The sequence below is a fragment of the Cucumis melo genome, chromosome 8 (genome assembly GCF_025177605.1).
Source record: "Cucumis melo cultivar AY chromosome 8, USDA_Cmelo_AY_1.0, whole genome shotgun sequence".
Lineage (NCBI taxonomy): Eukaryota > Viridiplantae > Streptophyta > Magnoliopsida > Cucurbitales > Cucurbitaceae > Cucumis > Cucumis melo.
This window is the reverse complement of record NC_066864.1, coordinates 1,468,040-1,489,927: the sequence shown is the minus strand read 5'-3', so window position 1 is coordinate 1,489,927 and position 21,888 is coordinate 1,468,040. Positions and strand designations below refer to the sequence as shown.

The window sequence follows — 21,888 nt, the reverse complement described above, 5'->3', positions numbered from 1 at the left end:
GAATTTTGAATGTGTTGTATAGCATCTCATGTGGGTTCGTTTGGTGTGGACAGGAGTAGGTGTAGGTGTTGATTGTTAAGATCACCTAATGAGGGTGTCATGTTTAGGACAAGATTTGGATCATGTGTGCTCTAGTTGTCCTTTGGATTTTGTGGAGACATCACAATGACATTTCTTCCATGAAATAGGAGTTCTATCTAATATGAAATATCTTAGTTTAATTGACATTATATTTAGTGTTCGGAGATCTGTGGTTCAAAACTATAAGAAAAAAGAGTAGAAATTGGAGTATCTTAGGTTTCTTTTTATTATTATTTGACAGATTTGGATGACTCGTTGGCAACCTGGGGTGCAAAAGGGTGTATTGGCTATCTCGATTCAACCTTAACCCCTCTCTGTCTTCCACTTCTTCTTCATCTATTGTTAGTCTTTGGAAGTTTACTGTTGATGCAGCGAGGGCCAGTGAGAAGGGTAAAGATGAGCTGCTTAGGTGTTTAGTTAGAAATCATTGTAGATGCTTTTTGTTGGAGAAGAAATGGGATATTTTGTCTTCTTGAAGTTGAGGTTACGGTGAAAGTTTGTTAGCTGTTAAGCGAGAATTGCTTGGGATGAATTCGCTGCTTATGGTTGAAACTTCTTAATGGAGTAGTTTCTTTACTTTTTAATATTCAAACTTTTATTATATTGTTTTTGTTCATACATATGTTAATCGCATCTTTAACTTCCTCTCAATAGTGTTCTTTAAACCAAAATATGTGTTTTTTAGCATCTTTAGCTTCCTCTCAAGGGTTTTCTTTAATCATCTGGTTGAGTTATTGTTTGTTCAGTTGACTTTATCTCTTTACTATGTGCATGAATTTTGAAATTCAAAGTTAGTAAACTAGTTTTGAAAAAAAAAAAACCCGAGTAAGCAAGTTGTGGGAGAGAGGCGTTACAGAATTCAATATTATAATTAAATTTGGTAAATTAAAGATGGTTGATACGGATGTTACAGATTCTCCAATTAATTGTAATTTATGTTAGGTAAAGGCCAAAAATATGTCTTCTTTTTTTATATTAATACAATAATAATAAAGGAAGTTTGAAGGAAAAACCAATGATTATGAAAGGAGAAAAGAAAGAAAAAAGAGATATAGAGTCGGGTGACGTGCCAATGCACTCCTGGCTCCTCATATCATATTCATACAATCATACCTCCGAGGAGTATCATTTGAAGAGGGAAAAGAGTTCCAAGTCGCAACCATAAACAACTCAACTCTCACCCACCCACCATACACCACACTCTTTTAATTAACATATCTCATTCCTCAAAAACAAATCATTCTTTAATCCTTTGTCCTTTTCTTTTTAAAGCAAATCATTTCTTTCTATTATGTATTGTCATTATATATATATGCACTGCAATAAATCAAGACAAAAACACCCCCTAAATATTGTCAACTTACAAGACAGAAAGTTTTGAACGTTTAAGAAAAAGCTATTTTTAAAATTCCAAACTCCAACTTTGTGTCTCTTATGAAACCACCGTTGAATTCATTGAAATGACACCTAGTTTGGTAGTGGAGAAATATGATTGAATGACTCAAATTTTGTCTTTTAAATTGAGTAAGTTATCACATAATACAGCCTAAAGCCACCACACACATTACACAGCCCCCTTCTCTTTTCTCAATTTAAACACCAACACAAAACTGCCTTGGACCTATCCCACCATTCCATAACAAAACATTCATTCTCTGACTATGTAAGATCAGTAATCACAGATCAAAACCAAAACCAATCTCATCTATCCAATATCATTAACAAAAAATTGTAACTACACAAGAAAATCAAAACTTCAATATGCAAGTTCAATAATCATATTAGATTTTTTTCCCCTTTTTGTTTTTATTTCTTCATATGCTTCATACGTACAGCTTATAAATGTCTGCCAGTGCCAAATACACAACTCTCACTTTACTCTCCCTCGGTCTCCACTCTAAGCTAGCCATCTCGAAGTCAAAACAAGATTACACCACACACACCTTTTGAAGATTACATATTAACATCTAATAAATCAGCACTTTTTTTTTCTTCTTCTCTTTGTTTCTTTTTTTGTTCTCCTTGCATTGAATCTAAAAACCCCACTCTAGAGAGGCAACCAAATTACAGAGAAGCACAATGAACAAAAAAGAAAAACAAAAAGAGAATCTCAAAAGAAACAAACAAAATGAAGGAAGTTATCATACAATGGGGTTGGGGCTTAAGTTAGAGCAGAGGAGAAGAAGTCAAAGAGAGTGAAAGAAAAGCATACCCTTTTCTTCTTTCCCTTTTTTTATCTGTTATCTGAAAACTTCTTCATTCAGTATCTGATGGTATATGTGAAGGATCACCAGAATCTTCCACTTTCAGATTCAACAATGCTGGCTTCAATTCATTGTTACAGAACTGCTCATACTCTGCTTTATCTCCCCCTTTCCTCTTCACCTCTACCATCACCAATTTCGGCGTCAACTCGAATACCTCGGCTGCGATTGTCAATGGCCCTTTCACTCCTTCCCGTGACCCCTCTAAACTAACCCTGCAATCCTTCTTCCTCACAGTGAAACTCACCAATTTTGCAATCTCCTCCAATTTTGATATAATCTTCGACACTGGAGCACTTGACACAAATCTCGCCTCTTCCCCTCCATCTTCAAACAATCCAGAAAGATCAAATCCGGGAGAAAACGAAATTATATCAAATGCATTCAAACTCGCGGGTCTTGGAAGTGAGGTAACCTTTCGTCTGGTCTCAATTATTTCGGAATCCGATTCCGATTGTGATTGATCCGACAAGGAATCAACATCATCGTTGTCATCCTCAACGCTGCATACCTTATCGTCTTCGATGTAGAATTTGATATGCTTATACCCCTTTTTGAACCATCTATTCTCCATGATTTCAGGAATTGTGAAACGAGTTTCGGGATTTGTATCTAAAAGACGTGTTAGGAGTCGAATTAGCTCCGGCGAGAACCATCTCGGACAACGGAACTCCCCTTTGTAAATCTTCTTATACATTGCCATAATGTTTTGGTCGTGGAAGGGTAAATAACCTGCCATTAGAACAAACAGAATAACCCCACATGACCAAATATCGACCTTGGCAGCCTCGTAGCCTTTCCGAGCCAAAACCTCCGGAGCCACATACGCCGGAGTACCACAAAAAGTATGAAACAACCCATCTTGTCGAATTTGATCGGAGACGGCACTGAGGCCAAAATCGGAGACCTTGAGATTCCCATTCTCATCGAGCAGTAAATTCTCCGGTTTGAGGTCGCGATGATAAACACCACGCGCGTGACAGAAAGCAACGGCGGAGATTAATTGCTGAAAGTACTTCCGTGCGACCTCTTCCTTCAATCGGCCCTTGGAGACCTTCTTGAAAAGCTCACCTCCGCGGACGTATTCCATAACGAAGTAGATCTTGGCCTTAGTGGCCATAACCTCGAAGAGTTGCACAATATTAGGGTGCCGAACACGGCGGAGGATTGAGATCTCGCGTTTGATGTGAGCGATTAAACCGCCCTTGAGGATCTTCTCCTTGTCGATGACTTTAATGGCTACGCTTTCGTTGGTTTTGATGTTTCGGGCATGGTAGACCTTAGCGAAGGTGCCATGGCCAAGGAGCTTCCCGATCTCGTATCGGCCAAGAAGAAGGGCGGGCATATCCTTCCTGGTGGTTTCGGTTTTCTTGTCAGGGTCGGGCCGGTCGGCCATTGATGAAGAGAAGAAAATTGGGGGAAAATGCAGAGGCGGCGGTGGAGGAAGGATTGTGGGATTCTGTGAGAGATTAATTTGGAGGGAAATGCTGCAGCATTAAAATAGATGGCAGCTTTTTCGGGATGAATTTTGCTGGATTTGGGGTTTGAGAATTGAGAAGTGAGAATTGAGAATTGAGAATTGAGAGGAAGCGGTGATTGTGAAACGATAAAGTTTTTATTTTTATTATATATTTTCCTGATTTTGGTAAGAGAAAGAGAGAGAGAGAGAGAAAGAGAGAAAGAGAGGAGGTGGGTTTAAATATAGGATTGGAAAGCAATGGAGGCGTTATGTTATTTTTATGTTTATGTAATTATTATTGTGTTTATGTTGTGGGTGTGGCCTTTGGGTATATACCCTTATACATCCATCATACCCATCAATTTTAGCTATTAGGGTTTTTGTGTTGTTTTTTATTCTCTCAAACTTCATTGCCACCTACTTTTTCACAACTGTATCCATCCTTTTCTTACTTCTAAAATCAAAACTTTCTTTTCTTTCACAAAGAAAAAACCACAAATACTTCAAGATTAATCCCACTTTTTTTTTTTTTTTTTGTAATCTAACGTATATGTTTTATGCTAATTTAACTACGTTTATAAATAAAATCAATCGATAGAATAACAGGGCGCTTACATTTTTTCAATATTTTATCTCTTTGATTACTAATTAATTTTTACTTCACAACCTATATTATATTCTTCTATCATTCAAATATCTTAAACAAATATTTTTCTTTTCCCTTGCCCACTTTCTCACTTTCCTTGTTCAGTTTTGGTTTGGTTTCTCCACCTCCTTAACCGATGAATCAACACAATATTTTCTTATAACAACTAGAAACAATTAAACTATTATAAGTTAGCTAATGTTCATAGATTTCAAACAGTATAAATCTATAAGTCACAGATTCTAATTAGTGATAGAATCGTTATATAGCTTATAGATTCATATAGAGTCTATCAATGTTAAAATAAATATTTATTTTGTGATAAAAAATTATGTTAATGATAAAAATCTATCAATGACTCTATCATCAAAAACTTATATCCGTGGATGAAATTGAAGGGTTGATCTAAAATTGGTTATATGGTAAATTTTGTTGCAATGGAGTGGCCAACTGAAACAAGTTAATTAAATTAGTTAATATATTTTAACTCCAGTAATTATTTTAATGGTTGATAAGGATATATTACCAAGCCAAAATTAATTTTAACTTGAGAGGTATCATTTTCGCTAACCTCAAATTGAGGTTCTTAGTGGCATCACATATGAGAGGAGTCAATTCTCTAAATTAGCCTACTTTATCAGTTGGATCTTTTCTCAGTTAAGACTTAGGTGTAGGACTAAGGACTAAATCTCAAAGAAGCCACAATTAGAAAGTTCTTTGTGTCACCCTGCCTTAATTAATATTATAAAATTATCCAATTCACATACCTTTGCTCCAACCATGATAATAATCAAACAGTAATTAAATTATGATCTTAATTATTATTTTTTTTTAAAAGGAAATTTTGAAAATTGGCTGGAATTTTAATTTATTATTTAAATATAAAATTTGAAATACCTTCCAACAAAATCCAAATCACAATTAAAAATACAGTGTATTATTTATCAAGTCATTTTAAAAATTATCTTTTTGACCTTCCATGTTTAGAGATGAAATTTGAATTATTCCTTCTCTGTTTTTTTTTTTCTTTTTTTGTAATCTGATTATAAATCTTTTCCTTTATATGTCAATTGAATTTTTTTTTTTATTCAGTCGTGAATTTCTTGCATTTGTTTTACCAACTTGAAAATGTTTAATTTTTGTTTATTAGAGAGAATTAAAAAAAAAACTTAGAACAAAATAAAATTGAATGAATCAAGAAATAGGGGAAATAAATTAAGGGGGGGGGGGAGAGAAAGTGGGGCCAAATAACAGTAAACTATTTTGTGTGGCCAATACACGTTTTCATTGAGATGGCGCTGACGTGTCTTCGTGTCCCACACGTCTCCAAACAAAATCTCTCTCCCCTCAAGGAGGGTTCCTCACATCCTACCTGGCACCACCCTCCCTCAATAATTTTACATTCTACATTTCTAAACCAAATTTAAATACTAAATAGTGTAGTCCGGGGAGGGGTCCGAGTTGAAATATGTAATCTGGTGTGGTCAAATCTCAAATGTTAAAAGATAAGAACGGATAAGGTGGGTCTGAGAAGGGAAAAGGAAAGGCTAAAGAGGTCGATGAAAATTGTTGAGTCAACCTAATGGACGGTGTGTGATATGTTGACACGCAGTATGGAAGTTGCATGCTGGTACACCAAGTTCCAGATATTGTCGAATGGCACCCTCGAGCTTTTGATTTTTGCACGTCAAGCGGTGGTGACGCGTGGCGGTGAAAGATGGCAACTAATTCAATATTAGAAATTGATCTCTCCACTCCTTTTAGGGGCACCACTACTTTTTTTTGTTTTTTATTTATTTATTTATTTCCAATTTTCCAACTCATAAACGGCCGACACACTTTGCTTCTTTCTTCTTCTTTTCTTCTTCTTCTTCTTTTTTTTTTTCGAATGATTTCTTGAAAATTAAAACCATATTCTTAGATCATGAGTTTTGTTGCCAAAAAAAAGTGGAAAGAAGATATCTTTTGCAAATATGCAAAATATCCCGTTAAGGGACTATTTTATGTTGATTTCTTAAAACAAAATTCAAATAATTCTTAGGATAGATTTAGGTCTCAATTTGGGCTTACTTACCCAATACGTCAAACTCATTAACCAATCTTTTTAAAAGTCAGACTTCCAAAATCTCAATCTCACGGATAGTTTGAACTCAAAATGGAATATATATATATATATACTTATAAAAAAAAAATACTTTCTGTTATTAGAATTAATGTACTTGTTGCTTTCCCTATTTTTTAACGACGTATTAATTCAATTTCTAAATTGAAACTTTAAGAATTCATCGGCAACACTTTTAATAATTCACAAAACTCTATAGACAAACCAAATGAAGTTATAATTTAGAGATAAATCTTGGTAAGATGTAGATAAGTTTTAACAAATAACAATAGAGTTAAATATTTACTCTTTGAAATATCGAAAACGAGAAAAGAAATAAACATTCCTTGAGTGTGAAATAAAATTTAAATAATAAAATAAAATAATTTGGTAGTGTTATTGGAGTAAATACTTTTGAAATAGTATATAGGGTCCTAATAAACTCCACGTAAGCACAAAGTAACCTTTCTCAATCAATCAGTTTGTAATCTAAGAAATGAGAAAAAAAAATCTATAAATAAATATGGTTGTAATTAAAAATAATATAATATATAATAATTTATTTAGCCTTCTTTTTAAAGCGAAGATTGAAGAGTACTGGAAAGTTGGAACCCATATATAACCGCCCAACCACTTATCAACTTATATTTGCAATTAATTAATTAATTAATGAGATCAATGGTAGGGATGCCACGATGGATACGTATATGTACTTTTATTTCACAATTTTTAATGTCTTTTTCAATATTTCCAATTATTTAATTTATTATTAATCTAATTAGGTCAACAATGTTACGAATTTCGTCCATTTAAATTAATATTCTTAATCAAAACCCCATTATCGTCAACTTAAATCTGAGACAGATGGGTTTTAGTTGGCCAGGGTTAAAAATAAATATATTATATTCATTTTCACAACAAATGTAGTTTGGATAAGAACATTACTAAGCTTCCTCATACACACACACACACACACACATTACATAGAAATATACATATATTATTGTAGCTTAGTTTTTTTTTTTTTTTTTAGTCTATATTATATCTATGTAGATCCGTTAAGATAGGAGAAAAAGTAAAATTGTATAAGAAACTTTTGATAAAATATTTATATGGTATACTTTAAAATAACGAAATATATTTTATCATTATTAATTTAATATGATCACAGTACAGGTTTGCTTTTTCAAACTTAGCTTGTGTGTCCAATAAATATGTTTGAGTATTTTAAACTGTTCTAAATATCCTCATTTTCTTTTTAAGCTTATCTATGCAATTGTTAAATCTAAACTGATTATAATAAGTATTTGAACATTTATGTTTGTGTCTAACATAGGTAGGTGACAAAATTTTAATCTAATTCTTAAAATAGATGTTTATTTTTATGTCTTATATCTCTAAATCTACGTTTTGCAAGCCTTTTTTTTTTCTTGTAAAGACATCAAAGTTATGTTTGCATAAATCATTTTAACAAACTCAATTAAAGATATTGCAACTATTTTGATTCATTTGTTTGTTGTACAGTATAAGCTTTTAAAATATGACTATGTATATTTGCTAGACGAAGATTTTGACAAATAAATAGTAAAGATATGTGGTTAGATAGCAAAAATATGAAGATTTAAATAGAAAAATATAACAATATTTGTATGTGATTCTACAAAATAATCACAAGAAGAAAATTAGGTGTGGACAAAAATATTTGTCAATACCAAAAAAAAAAAAAAAAAAATAGCCTATATAAAAGTTCAACATAAACATAGTTCAACTGACATAAAATTGTTTACTCTCGATTGTTGATTCAAATCCTCTACATGCATACGTTTTACTAAAAAAAAGTTGTACGACGAATGAAATGGTAAAACAATTTGCAAGACGAGTGTATAAAATTTAGTTGGTAATATTTGAGATTTCAAATTATTGAGAAAAAAGAAGTCACTTAAATGACATTTAAGCCAAAGATAATAGAATATGTATCACAATGATAAAGTAATTGTATATATAAGAGAAAAAGTAGTATCTACATGCAACTACCAATTTGAATTTTTCTTCCCCAATTTGTCAAATTAAGTTATAAGTGAAACTTTCAATTTGCATAATTTGAGCGTTGATTTTCAATTTTCTCAAATTAAAAGGTTACCATTATAGGTATAACTGTTATAAGTTGCTGTCCCAATAGAGGATAATTTTCAATTTAAGAAACGTTATATCAATTGGATAGCTATAACGCTATAACTGTTATAAGTTGCTATCCCGACATTTTAAAAAATTCTACTATTTTTACAAATATTGTAGTTTATTTCTTAAAGTGTGCTTAAAAAAAAAAAAAAAGAAATAAAACATCCTAAAATCTCTTTCCATTTTTGAGCATAAATAGCCCTAAAATATCGGTGGGCTTGGTTGTAGCCCGTTGGGCTTTCCATAGCTAAGGCCTGAATGCCCAAAAGAGTAAAACTAGGCGACAGGTCTGATTGAGTGTGTCTATGTTGGCTGGGCCATGGGCTCGATGATTAAATACGGGTGTGTTAGTGGCAGCCGAATAAACGTTGAGTAGTCAAAGCTCGTCACTCCTCCACGCTGACTCTTGGTATCTAGGGTCAGAACATATTTTGAAAAATTGACCATTACCTACTTTTGGTTGTGCCTTCCCTATTCCCTACTCCAAATCCTCACTTCCACTCTTTTCCATTTAACCAAACTCACAGATCACCCAACATATCAAAAGCTTAAACTCATATATTACCATAAATTTAATTATATTTATAATTCGATACCTTCCCTTAATTGTATGGATGATTATTTTTTCTTCTAACCCCAGGATATACATGGTGTGTAAGGCTAAAAGGTAAAAAGAAAACAACAACAACAAATACAAATTTTGAGTAAAAGGTGATGGATGATGTGAGAAAAAAGAGAAAGAAATAAGAAGATTTGAAGATTGAGCACGCCAAAGGGGTATCATCATGATTAATCTGGGGGGGTTTTCTTTTTCTTTCTTTCTTTCTTTTTTTTTTTTCCCTTTTTTTCCAGCTGCACATAAAGTGAGACCTGATTTTCTTTTTATTAAAAGTAGGAAATTTGGATGGGAATTAGTGGGGTTTTGAGAAGGCAGGCAAGTGTGTGTGCTCGTTGTGAATTAAGAAAGGTGGATGAGTAAAATGTGGATGCATGGTCAAAGTTTTTCCCCCCCTCCCTTGAAATCCACAAAGTTACTTTAACCCCCACTGCCACTCACTCACTCACTCCTAATTCAAAAATTCCCTTTTTAACACAAACACCCCCTTTCCCATATCACATGTTTATAAATGTGTTACTATAGCCATGTTCAAAACGATGTTATTGGGAAAACTATTAGGGGGAGGGGGAGGGGGTTTGGTTTGGTATGGGGGTGGGTGACGAGTGGAGAATGAATTTGCAACTTAAAATCAAATTTGGTATTAGCTAGGTAGGTAGGTAGGCACATTGACAATTTTCACCCTACAAAAGTTAATGATGTTTGAATAATAACTTTTTCCCACTGTTTATTTGTTTTGAAAATTTGGCCAAGTAATGTTGTATTTACAAATTTAGCATTTTTTTATTTTATTTTATTTTTTTAGTTTGGCTTATCAAACATATATATAAATACCCTAAAAATATTGGGGGGGGGGGGGGGGGGGGGGTTTGATGTTTTCAATTCTTCATTTAGCTTTTGTTGGTAGTGATAGTAATAACAATAATTTGATGGTGAAGTGTACACAATGTTTTATTCTGCCTGCCAATTCAATGTCATTTTCTTTCGTCCTAATTACAATTTGACTTTTATATCCCAATGTTTCTCCTTCCTTTTGCCATTTTCTCTTTTTACCCTTCCCCAGTTACACCCCTCCATCTCTCCCTCCCTTTCTACATATATATATATATAATGGGAAGTGATATTCATTCTTCCCAACAAAATATGCCTAACCCAACTTTTAATCATAAAATTAACTAAATCAACTGCTCCAAAAATAAATGCAATATTTAACTTTAATCTATGTTTTCACATATTTTAAATAAACAATTTAATTTCTAAGCAACCTCTTTTTTTTTTCAAAACTAAAAACTAAAAATCAAATGGTTATTTAAACTTGAGACGTTTATAGTATATGGACTAAGAGAAGGAAGGATGATATTTTAATGAAAAAGAAAGGAGCAGAGTAAGATAAAAGAATTTTACCATTTCATAGTCGGTGGTGGAGGGAAATAAAGCCCTTTGATCGAGTGACCAGTAGAGATTCTAAAAAAGAAGAAAGAACATGTTTATAACAAAATGATTAAAGAAGAGGGTAAATGTGGACCAAGTTGTTGGCAGTGGTAAAAATGAAAGGAGCATCAAACCAAACCACCATTGGACTTAGATTCATACTAAACTCCGAGTTCAATTAAGGGGAAAAGGAAAGTAAAAGAAACAAATGAATTTTGGAACAAAAAACCAGAAACCAACAAATTATGATGAAAGTGTGAGTCCAATGTACAGATTTGACAATGGACCCATATTTCATTAATCAAAGAATTGATATAAGAAAAGATATCTGGAAAAAAGAAAAAGAATAGGGAGGGGTGGAAATTGATATTTTATGAAGTGCACTTAAAAAGAGCAATAATTAAGGGAGAAGGAGAAACACAGCAGGTGGAGAAATTATTGGGAGTTGGGGAATGGACAGTATCAATATTTTAAGGGCATTTTAGTCATATGGACGTCGGCAGCCACTCTTTGTATTTCAAAGGTTATTTCCGTCTTTTTAACCCCCTCTCCCTTAATAAAGCCTTTTTCATCTCTCTCTCTCTCTCTCTCCCTCTCACTGTAGAAGAGAGAGAGAGAGAGAGAGAGAATAGAGAGTGCTGGAATCACATGGCCTTGTTTTCCTGTCACCTCTCCCTTTCTTCTTCTTCCTTCCCATTACTGCAATCCCCTTCTTCTTCTTCTTCTTCTTCTTCTTCTTCTTCTTCTTCTTCTTAGTTGCCAACTCAACCAACTTCTCGCTTCTCTTTCTTCCTTCCTTCTCTGATTCCGGCCATGGCGGACGATAAGGTACCCCTATTACCTATCCTTTTCCCTTTCTTCTTCGATTTCAATCTTGGGTTTCTGGGGTGTGGGATAACGGGTCAGATTAGTCGGGGAATGTATGTATATCTGAGCATTGTTAGTAGTGTTCGGGGTTTTCCCTTGAGTTTTGTAAGCTGTTAGGAGTAGGCCGGTGATCTCGTTCGGCATTGTGAGAACAGGATCAGAAAATACCTTGTGTAAATGTAGTCTTGTCTGTTTTGATCTGAGATTTGGATGATTTTGTTTCTGCAGACTTTCTTGGCTGTCTTTGTTTTAATTTCTGTACTCCTGAGAGCTTCTGATTATGACTGATTCTGAGCTGTTTGATCTCTCTCCAGTACTCGAGATTTTTTTTTTTTTTGTTTACTGATCTTTTTTTAGTTTAACTTAACCAGATGCATCTACGTTAACTCACTTTATTAAAGATATATAACACACATATATTTTTTAATGCTACGTGAACTAATTTAATTTCTAGATCGCGCTTGCTACCCTTTGTTTGACATTGATATCTGTTAAATTACTTGCATGGTATAGCTCAAACCTTTCTTCCTTTGCCTGTGAATTGATTTTCTATTGAAGATTTTCCTTCGGAGGTCAAAGCATTTTTGTTCATATTTTATTTGCTTTCAGCAACTTCCTTTCATCGATGATTTATTTTCCTACCCCCCTTATTTTTTAGTACTTTTAAGGGATCCCTGTTTGTTGGTCGTTCCTTCTTTCTTCTTCTATTAATTTTTTTTAGAAAAAAAATTCAAAACCTTTGCTCCGTTTGTTAGGGCTTCATTTTGATAGTTGTTTTTTGAGTTTCAATCCAAAGATTTGTAATCTTCAACGTAATAAATCAACTCTAAACAATTAGCTATTCCGTTCCAATTATCCAATCAATTCCTTCCAACCTCATAACACAGTATATACTTTGCAGGAAATGTCAGGCCCTGTCATTGATGGAAATGATCCGGTTACTGGTCACATAATATCCACGACTATTGGAGGCAAGAATGGGGAGCCCAAACAGGTTAACATTCACGTTAATCCCATTTCTCTTACATTCTATTTTCCCCATGTTTATGCTATAAAATATAGAGATTTGAACTTCCATGTTGCTGGCCAGCAGTCTATATGCTTCTACACAAACTTATTCATCTGCTTTTTCTTGATTCTTTAGACCATAAGCTACATGGCAGAACGTGTTGTTGGGACTGGATCATTTGGTATTGTTTTCAAGGTATTCGGACATCTTATTCCTTTAGCATTTTGATTCTGTTGACGTTTTCTTGATAAAATAAGATTGTAACGATGCGTAAACGTTCTCTTTCTCAGGCCAAATGCTTGGAGACTGGTGAAAATGTGGCTATAAAGAAGGTTTTGCAGGACAGAAGATACAAGAATCGTGAACTCCAGTTAATGCGTGTGATGGATCATCCAAATGTCATTTCTTTAAAGCATTGTTTCTTTTCCACTACTACAAAAGACGAACTTTTTCTCAACTTGGTAATGGAATATGTCCCCGAAACCATGTTTCGGGTTTTGAAGCATTACAGTAATGCAAATCAAAGAATGCCAATCATCTATGTCAAATTATACATGTACCAGGTATAATAATTTCTCCATTGTAATCTCAACTTTCTTGATCAAGGCATTGGCCTTTTCTCATGTCAATTGTTTTTTCTTCCAGGTTTTTAGGGGCCTGGCCTATATCCACACAGTTCCTGGAGTTTGCCACAGAGATTTGAAGCCTCAAAATATTTTGGTATTGCTCTTTGATGATTGGAAAGTGGATTTGGAAATTGGGATGCGTTTTTTGTTAGAAAGAACATTTGTAATCCTATACTTGTGTTAGATGACTGTCTAATGTCCTGCTTGGTTTTTGCAGGTGGATCCTCTTACTCACCAAGTTAAAATATGCGACTTTGGAAGTGCAAAAATGCTTGTATGTCGATAAATTTTCAATATGTTGTTTCTTTCACTTATATTGTTTTTGACAGTTCTAGAGTGTAGCACTCAAACTTTCTATTTACTTAGTTAAAGAACTTAAAAGCTCCAATTTTCCTTGAGAAAGCATATTTACTATTGGCACTTAGATTCAAGATTGGCTTGTTACATTGCACGTGGCACTTATAAAATTTTGCAAGGCTTTTTCATGCTCATAAGTTAGAGCTCAAACAACATACTAGGACCAATTGCAGTTCTCTCTGTGTTGTATGGTGTCTGGGCTTTGGGTCCATATGTTAGTTTACCTTATCATAAGAGTTCACTAGCTAGTGGTCACGCACTTTCACAAAGCTTTTTGTGGGGCCTATCTGATTAACAAATCCGGGAATCAATCACCGTGGTTACATTGCAAGGTCAGATGGACTAATTATATTGTAAAGACAGCTGTTTTTGGGGTTGCATTTTCAGATATTCTAACTAGCTGCTCAGAGTTTTAATAGTCTATGGGGTTCTCAATTCTAAATGCTGCATGAGGCCAAGTAGTTATTTATTTCTTTTGCAATTATTCCAATAGTTGCAATCCTGAGATGTTTATTCAGTACTGTCTTAGGAAAGAAAAAAGATACCGTAAACAAGGATCATAAATGAATTTTGTTTGATATCTGTATCATATATTCCTATCAAATGTGATTATGCTACTACTTGGATGAGTAAAAAGTATTTAGTGAATTGCCAAGGCTTTAAAGTAACAGATACTATATTTTTTTCTGCCCCATTTTCTGCATTGTCTTATTCTTGTATACTTTTCCGTGTGCTCCAGATGAAAGGTGAAGCCAATGTTTCATACATATGTTCACGCTTCTATAGAGCACCAGAACTCATCTTTGGAGCTACAGAATACACAACTTCAATCGACATCTGGTCTGCTGGCTGTGTCCTTGCAGAGCTACTTTTGGGACAGGTAAGCATTTTCAATGATTTCTCAATTTAAACTTTGTCATAACCAGTTTAACGTTAATTATGTTTCTGCAGCCACTGTTTCCCGGAGAGAATGCAGTTGACCAGCTTGTAGAGATTATTAAGGTACTATGGGATATTATTAGTTCCTTACCATTTCCAGATTGGGTACAATTTACTTACTTTTGCGATGGTTATCTTGTAGGTTCTTGGCACACCAACTCGTGAAGAAATTCGATGCATGAATCCAAGTTATACAGACTATAGGTTTCCACAGATAAAAGCTCACCCATGGCACAAGGTCTGTACCAATACAAGTTGATCCTAGGGCCTCTTCTCTCCCATGGTCTTGTTACTTTTGAGCTTTTTCTACGGGAAGTTGTTGAGCCTTTCCTCTTGCATTATGTTCTGATCAGGTTTTCCACAAGCGGATGCCTCCTGAGGCAATAGATCTGGCTTCCCGATTGCTTCAGTATTCACCTAGTCTACGCTGCACAGCAGTAAGTACAATAAATATGCTCAGGATCTGTCTGTGGACTTCTTTTAAGAAGCCATACGTCTCCATGCTAGAACTTATTCTTTGTTGATTCTTGACTGAAGAATTGGAATAGTGGATATTGGCTTTTCTCTGCAACTATGATATATTTTGCTCTTCTTAAGAGTATCCTTTTCTCCTTGTAGCTGGAAGCTTGCACACATCCTTTCTTTGATGAACTTCGAGAACCCAATGCTCGTCTCCCCAATGGTCGACCATTCCCACCTCTCTTTAACTTCAAACAAGAGGTTTGTTTACCATTTCACATTCTATATTGAATTGAAGATAACTTTAATTTAGACATTTTATGGCCATTTGTCTTGTGCTTAGATGGACAAAAGTCCTAATTGTGACGAAGAAGTGACTTTTTAAATGAGTTTATTTTGCCTGTTTCTACGGAGTAAGAATAATGGTTCATATCGATTCAATTGCATACTGCTGTGCGTCTGCATTGATCACGATTGAAAATAACTGAAACTATTCTATTCCAATCAACTGATTTGGTGATTTGTTTTGATGACTTGAAGTTTACAAGTTTATTCGCCCATTACCATTTTAATTTCATTAAATGTGATGATATTTGAGGTTTCTGTTGCAGCTGTCAGGGGCCTCTCCGGAGCTTGTTAACAAGTTGATACCTGATCAAGTGAAGCGACAAATGGGTCTTAATTTGCATCTAGCCGTTTCGTAAATATAGGCATATGTGCGGTTGGGTTCTTCTTGTTCATGCGTGGTGCAAAGCCTACTGACCAGCTTTAAGTTCCAACTCCACCTGTATTAAACTGGGGCTGTTTACATCGCTCTACTCTGAGACTTGCAGGTCGAGGGACCATATATCGACTCTTCCTCGACGTGTTGTCTTCCTCGATCTATCTATCCACCCATATTCAACCCATCCCTCAATCTCAGATAATACCTCAACTTGTTGTATATGTTTGATAGTATATTGAAGAAAGCCAGAGTTTGACTTAGCAGAAACCTGCTAGAAGAGGGATAGTGGTAGGGCAAATTGTGCATCTTTAGTTAGGAAGAGGGTATCTAATTTTATTATATGTGGCTGAAGGGAATCTAGTTGGTTAGTTTCGTTGTTTCCTGTTCCAGGGTGGTTTCAAGATTTCAAGATGGCCGACTTTAAATTTGCATAAAACTTGTAGTTAATATTATTGTGTTTTACGAATCTCTTTTCCCCTCTTAAAATTAAACCATGAATCTATTTGTTCTTCAGACCTTTCCATGTTTCCTTTCCGCCTTCAACGTTGACGAAAGAACTTTCAAATTTTCTGAGTATTTAGTCTATTAATAGGATTGAAACTAATAATATATCAATATCTCTTGAACATGTGAAGAATTAAATTGGGGTTTGTTTTAATTTTTTCTTTTTTGGCGCTTGAAAGTTTATTGTCCGGATGATTTATTGAAATATAAAAGGAAAATGAAATTCAAATAGAATAAAAGTTAAAATGTAAACGAAAACAGAAAAGTAAATAAATTTGGCCAAGTCTTGAAGACTCGACCAAGGAAAGAGAGAAAATCCAGGCTATTTTCATAAATCGTTTTTAAACTAAACATGATTTTGATAAATAGTTTTCTAAAAGGAAAGAGGAACATGAACATGAACTCTGTCCATTATCTCCGATGATTGCGCCAAATTGTTAAAGCCGGAAGGAATCATTAATGTTGGCGCCACCCAACTGGGGCTCAGTGGTACATCGAGCCCTAAACATCTTTTTTTTTTTTTTTTTTTTTTTTAATTTCAAGTTCCCCACTTCCATTAATCCTCTAAACTAATTTAATCCAACCTGTTCATTTTCTGTCCATAAATGTCAGAAATCCAACGGCTCATCATTATCTGCAGTTCACAGCCAAGATGGAGAAATTATGGTCTTCACCACATCGAGGATTTCCTCACTCACAATCTAGCCCATTAAACCTAACCCACATCTCGAGATTTCCTGGTCTTGCGCTTGATTTTCTAAATCTGCCACTAGTTTTTGTTTTTTTTCCCCTCTTCGCTTTTTGTACCTGAATTCTAGTTTGTTTTTCAACGCACTACCTAGTCGGAATTCTAGAGAGTCAAGATTTTTTTCAAGCTTGTCATTATTTTCAATGAGATATGGACTGTATACTTTATGACCCGAAAAACTCAGTTAAACATATTATTCTGCAGTTTACTCTACGGATTGTAGTGGGTTTTTGCTTCTTATACTTGGGTAGCTCTAGCTTTCGTTTTTCCTCCCCTTGCTTGTTTGGTAATGGAAGTTGTAAAAGTAGCTCTGCTACTATTCTTCTTCATCGTGGTGGTCTCTGCCTCAGACAGTCATTTGTCTCCCAAAGGAGTAAACTATGAAGGTCTTGCCATTTTATGGATACCCATTTGATGTTATTTGAAGTTGGTTGAATGTTTGGGTCTCATTCTCTGATGTTTTGCTCTGTGCTCAGTGGCGGCTTTGATGTCAATGAAGAGCAGGATAAAGGACGAGCGGAGAGTGATGCAAGGATGGGACATAAATTCGGTTGATCCATGCACCTGGAATATGGTTGCTTGCTCTGCTGAGGGATTTGTGATTTCTCTGTATGTTTCTCTATCTGTTTCCTACTTAAACATTTGTTTTTTTTTTTACTTTCATGGTTTATGATTTGGATATAGCGTAGGAGTAAATGATAGATAAACCTGAAATTTGTTACTAATTATTGTTCTTATTGCTAGCGAGATGCCAAATATGGGTTTATCTGGAACGCTTTCCCCTAGCATTGGGAACCTGAGTCATCTTAGGATAATGTGAGCAGTGAGCCTCCTTTTTCTTAATTTTATCGAAATCATCTGTTACGCGTTTATAATTATTGTTTTCTGAGGTGAAAATTTAGTGGTTGTTCTTATTCATCTTGTCTTGTCCCAGCACTCAGATACCCTAATGCTGGAATGTCTCTCATTCAAGCTTTAACTTGCTTCTTTGAAAGTTTTAATTTATTTTATGTAAATAATTGTAGGTTGTTGCAAAACAATGAGTTATCTGGTCCAATTCCCGATGATATAGGAGCTCTTTCAGAGCTTCAGACTCTTGACCTTTCTAACAACCAGTTTGTAGGCGGGATTCCAAGTTCTTTGGGGTTTCTTACTCGTTTAAATTACTTGTGAGTATGACTGGAATTGCAAGATTTTTTCCCCCTTCTTCCATGCTCTTCTACTTTCTAACTATTGATTTTATTGTTGTTGTGTAACCTTTGCCTGCCAAGTTTTCAGGAAGCTCAGTAGTAACAAGTTAAGTGGACCAATACCGGAATCTGTTGCAAATATCTCTGGCCTTTCCTTTTTGTAAGTGTTCTGTCTCAATTCCTTGTGTTTTGCTATTTACATAAGTGACTAATTGCTTTGCTTGCTAGGGATTTATCGAATAATAATCTCAGTGGTCCAACTCCAAGAATACTTGCGAAAGAGTACAGGTGAGATTTCTTATGTTGAGTTTATTAGTCAGAAAACTTGATCTGATGCCAAATGTGGTTGCTTACTCATGAAGATCAGAAATATAAATTAAGTTCATTGTACTTTCACAATTCTCTAATGTATACTATGTAGAGTATAACGTGAGAATGACTTGTAAAGATTCCGGATCCATTCTGGAATTGTTTTTTTCTCCAATGCCATTTTATCACCTTTTGACTGTGATTGCCTTTTTTCTATAGTGTGGCAGGGAATAGCTTCCTTTGTGCATCTTCGTTATATAAATTTTGTAGTGCAGTTCCGAAGCCAGTTAATGGTAATATAGCTTCATTCTCCATAATTGCTGTATCTTCAATTTTGAATATTAATAGTATAAACTCACTAATAACTGTTATTGTGTAGAAACTGGTTCGTCTCAAAAAGATAATGGCCGCCATCACTTGGTTCTTTACATAGCTCTAATTGTTAGTTTCACATTTGTGGTTTCTGTTGTGTTACTTGTTGGCTGGGTGCATTGGTATAGATCTCATCTTGTCTTCACATCCTACGGTACTTTTCTGAACTTTGGATGAACTTGATGTCCTTTTACTTCTTTCTTCTTTCTTTTTTATTTTCTGTTAGAGTATAATGATTGACTCTGTTTCACTGCTCTATGTTGGTTCAAATCTGCAGTGCAGCAAGATTATGAATTTGATATAGGTCACCTGAAAAGGTTTACATTCCGTGAGCTACAAAAGGCGACAAGTAATTTTAGTCCCCAAAACATCCTGGGACAGGGTGGTTTTGGAGTAGTTTATAAAGCTTGTCTTCCAAATGGGACGTATGTTGCTGTCAAGAGACTGAAAGATCCGAATTACACTGGAGAAGTGCAGTTTCAAACTGAAGTTGAAATGATTGGTTTAGCAGTGCACCGCAACCTCTTACGTTTGTATGGCTTTTGTATGACCCCAGATGAGAGATTGCTGGTTTATCCTTTTATGCCCAATGGGAGTGTTGCTGACCGTCTTAGAGGTTTGTTTAACAAACGATGATGAAAATTTTATATTGCTAGCCTACCCTACCCCTTCCCTGATTCTCTTATGATCTCCATTGAGTATTAACTCTGCTGAAACTAGGATACTGTCAACATAAATCATCATACTTCGCTTGAGAGCAGAGTATGCAACTAAGATGACACAAGAAGTAACTCCTTCTAGTTCTTAGGGATAGGGGTTTAGTTTATCAATTTACTATCAAATATTCTCATCAGCCAACTTGAGAATCAAGCGAGTTCAACCTCATGCTCGTGAAATTTCAATTCCTGTTCTTATTCTTGATGATCTACTTTTTCTCAACCTCATGATTGTTTATATGCCAACAACTTTCAGATGCAGGCCAAGAGAAGCCTTCATTGAATTGGAACAGAAGATTGCGTATTGCCCTTGGCGCAGCACGTGGACTTCTATACCTACATGAGCAGTGTAACCCAAAAATTATTCACCGGGATGTGAAAGCTGCAAATATTCTTCTAGATGAAAGCTTTGAAGCTGTGGTCGGCGATTTTGGTCTGGCAAAGATGTTAGATAGGAGAGATTCACATGTTACTACTGCAGTTAGAGGCACAGTGGGACATATTGCCCCGGAATATCTTTCAACTGGACAATCTTCAGAAAAGACTGATGTTTTTGGATTTGGCATATTGGTTCTTGAACTCTTGACAGGGCAAAAAGCACTTGATGCTGGTAATGGTCAAATTCGAAAGGGAATGATCCTCGAATGGGTAAGTCTCCTTATGATGAGTTGTTTGCTTATCATTTGGTACTCTTATTAAACTTACTATCTGTATTATTCTCTTTTCATAATGTTCCTTTGTTTCACACTCTAATGAGATTCTGACAAAAAGGTGAAATAAGCAGGTTAGAACATTACATGAGGAGGAGAGGTTAGATGTGCTGGTGGACAGGGATCTTAAAGGATGTTTTGATGCAATGGAGCTTGAAAAATGTGTTGAGTTGGCTCTGCAGTGTACTCAATCACATCCACAACTTCGACCAAAGATGTCTGACATCTTGAAGATTCTAGAAGGTCTAGTTGGACAGTCTAGCCAAATGGAGGAATCACCAGTTGGAGCAAGTCTTTATGAAGATAGAGCTCACAGTTTCTCAAGAAATTACAGTGATATTCATGAAGAATCTTCATTTGTGGTCGAAGCCATGGAGCTTTCAGGACCTCGGTGACAACAAGAGTTTAGAAAAACAAACATTTTTGCATCTCAAAGAGATGGAAAGCACTTATCTCCGTAACATGTTCCACAAATTCCCGAATGCTAACAACAGACCCTCATGATGACTGATGTAAGTCTATCCTTTTGTATTGTAGGATTTGTTGGAAAAAAAAAAACAGTCACACGAGAAGTTCACAAAATCAAGGAATTAACTTCAAATAATGTTCCTGAAATGGTAAAATATAAAAACTAAATATGTTAGCAGAAATTGAGGTTTGAGATTCTTTATTTTGGGGACAAAACAGAAAGTACAAAGAAGAACTGTCATGATGTATTTGGAGAAGAAGAGGTTAACCAAATGTGGCTGTAAATCATCTTTGAAAAAAAGGTTATTTCATTCTGCCCCTTCACTAAGCAAAATAAAACATGGGAATGGTCTTTTGGACCCTCTTTCCTTGCCTGCCATTTGTTTTGTTATTTGGAAGGCACGCTGTTCCTTCTGACTTGTGACAATTCTAAGACCCCACTTCCCTTTTTCTTTCAAGAAAAATTATTTCGGTTCAATGTCCATTCAACTCTTTTCTTATTGGAGCTTTCTCTAATAATTAAGCATCATGTATATTACAAAATCAAAATTAGTCATAATATACATTCTTCTCTTTTTCCCCTTTGGAGCAAGAGCGATCAAGGGGTCGTCATTTCATATTAATAATGTCAATTTTTCCCACTAGAAGAGAACAAGTCAAGGGTGGACATTTAAGCTACATCCTCTCTTCATCTTCCAACTTCATATCAACATCCTAAATTAGTTGCGTGATGTTCTCCATCTTAATGAGTCCATATTTCTTCTCCCAAAAACTTGATCCTAACAATTGGTGTGGAAAACTTTCACAGAATTGTTACCGTCACAGGCTTGGCCTTCGCTTCGCTTTTTCTGGCTTGGTCCTGCATTTTTAAGTTGACCTACATAAAGTTTCCTACATCGGAGTGATATCGAGCTTACTACACTTTGATGTCTAAGTTGGTGTGTGGAGAGGGTATAGTTCAAGTAAACACACAAAACTAAGGTCTTGACTTTCTTTTGGAGATTACTTGCTCTTCTCCCTTTGAGGTTGTTGAAAGACGATTTTACTTGCTTATGGTTATGTGTAACACTGATGATGTTATGGTAGTTTGTGATGATTGATGTTGTGGTACACG

At 35.1% G+C, this 21,888-nt stretch overlaps 3 protein-coding genes across 6 annotated transcripts; 2 read left to right on the top strand and 1 right to left on the bottom strand.

The window, feature by feature from the left end:
* Window positions 1-1,843: 1,843 nt before the first annotated feature.
* On the bottom strand, window positions 1,844-4,099 carry LOC103484445 (CBL-interacting serine/threonine-protein kinase 12-like). The gene has a single exon (XM_008441509.3). The coding sequence runs from the start codon at window positions 3,739-3,741 to the stop codon at window positions 2,338-2,340; it is 1,404 nt and encodes a 467-aa protein (XP_008439731.1). The 5' UTR covers window positions 3,742-4,099; the 3' UTR covers window positions 1,844-2,337.
* A 7,240-nt stretch (window positions 4,100-11,339) lies between these two features.
* LOC103484444 (shaggy-related protein kinase eta) lies at window positions 11,340-16,270 on the top strand. Its single transcript, XM_008441508.3, has 12 exons — window positions 11,340-11,604; window positions 12,545-12,637; window positions 12,788-12,847; window positions 12,943-13,215; window positions 13,298-13,372; window positions 13,496-13,552; window positions 14,375-14,515; window positions 14,587-14,637; window positions 14,717-14,812; window positions 14,928-15,011; window positions 15,193-15,294; window positions 15,645-16,270. Exons 1-12 carry the CDS (start codon window positions 11,590-11,592, stop codon window positions 15,735-15,737), a joined length of 1,140 nt encoding a protein of 379 aa, XP_008439730.1. The 5' UTR covers window positions 11,340-11,589; the 3' UTR covers window positions 15,738-16,270.
* Window positions 16,271-16,543: 273 nt separating this feature from the next.
* LOC103484443 (probable LRR receptor-like serine/threonine-protein kinase At5g45780) lies at window positions 16,544-21,153 on the top strand. 4 transcript variants are annotated; one of them, XM_051088570.1, is made up of 13 exons: window positions 16,555-16,750; window positions 16,874-17,001; window positions 17,214-17,395; window positions 17,486-17,618; window positions 17,754-17,825; window positions 18,035-18,178; window positions 18,288-18,359; window positions 18,428-18,487; window positions 18,728-18,801; window positions 18,888-19,034; window positions 19,158-19,496; window positions 19,853-20,244; window positions 20,381-21,153. In XM_051088570.1, exons 3-13 carry the CDS (start codon window positions 17,299-17,301, stop codon window positions 20,699-20,701), a joined length of 1,851 nt encoding a protein of 616 aa, XP_050944527.1. In that variant the 5' UTR covers window positions 16,555-16,750; window positions 16,874-17,001; window positions 17,214-17,298; the 3' UTR covers window positions 20,702-21,153. The 4 variants fall into 4 exon arrangements, with proteins under 4 accessions (XP_050944528.1, XP_050944527.1, XP_008439728.1 ...); XM_051088571.1 differs by having other exon boundaries at window positions 16,544-16,750; window positions 16,874-17,395; window positions 20,368-21,153; XM_008441506.3 differs by having other exon boundaries at window positions 16,874-17,395.
* Window positions 21,154-21,888: the final 735 nt, after the last annotated feature.

Bases quoted from the DNA above. Each gene is read 5' to 3' on its own strand.
- LOC103484444 (XM_008441508.3), top strand. The intron at 13,373-13,495 runs GTATTGCTCTTT...TGGTTTTTGCAG, and splicing joins TGAAGCCTCAAAATATTTTG to GTGGATCCTCTTACTCACCA. The intron at 14,813-14,927 runs GTCTGTACCAAT...TGTTCTGATCAG, and splicing joins AAGCTCACCCATGGCACAAG to GTTTTCCACAAGCGGATGCC.
- LOC103484445 (XM_008441509.3), bottom strand. From the start codon at position 3,741: ATGGCCGACCGGCCCGACCCTGACAAGAAAACCGAAACCACCAGGAAG.
- LOC103484443 (XM_051088570.1), top strand. From the start codon at position 17,299: ATGGAAGTTGTAAAAGTAGCTCTGCTACTATTCTTCTTCATCGTGGTG. The intron at 17,396-17,485 runs GTCTTGCCATTT...CTCTGTGCTCAG, and splicing joins CAAAGGAGTAAACTATGAAG to TGGCGGCTTTGATGTCAATG. The intron at 18,179-18,287 runs GTGAGTATGACT...CCAAGTTTTCAG, and splicing joins CTTACTCGTTTAAATTACTT to GAAGCTCAGTAGTAACAAGT.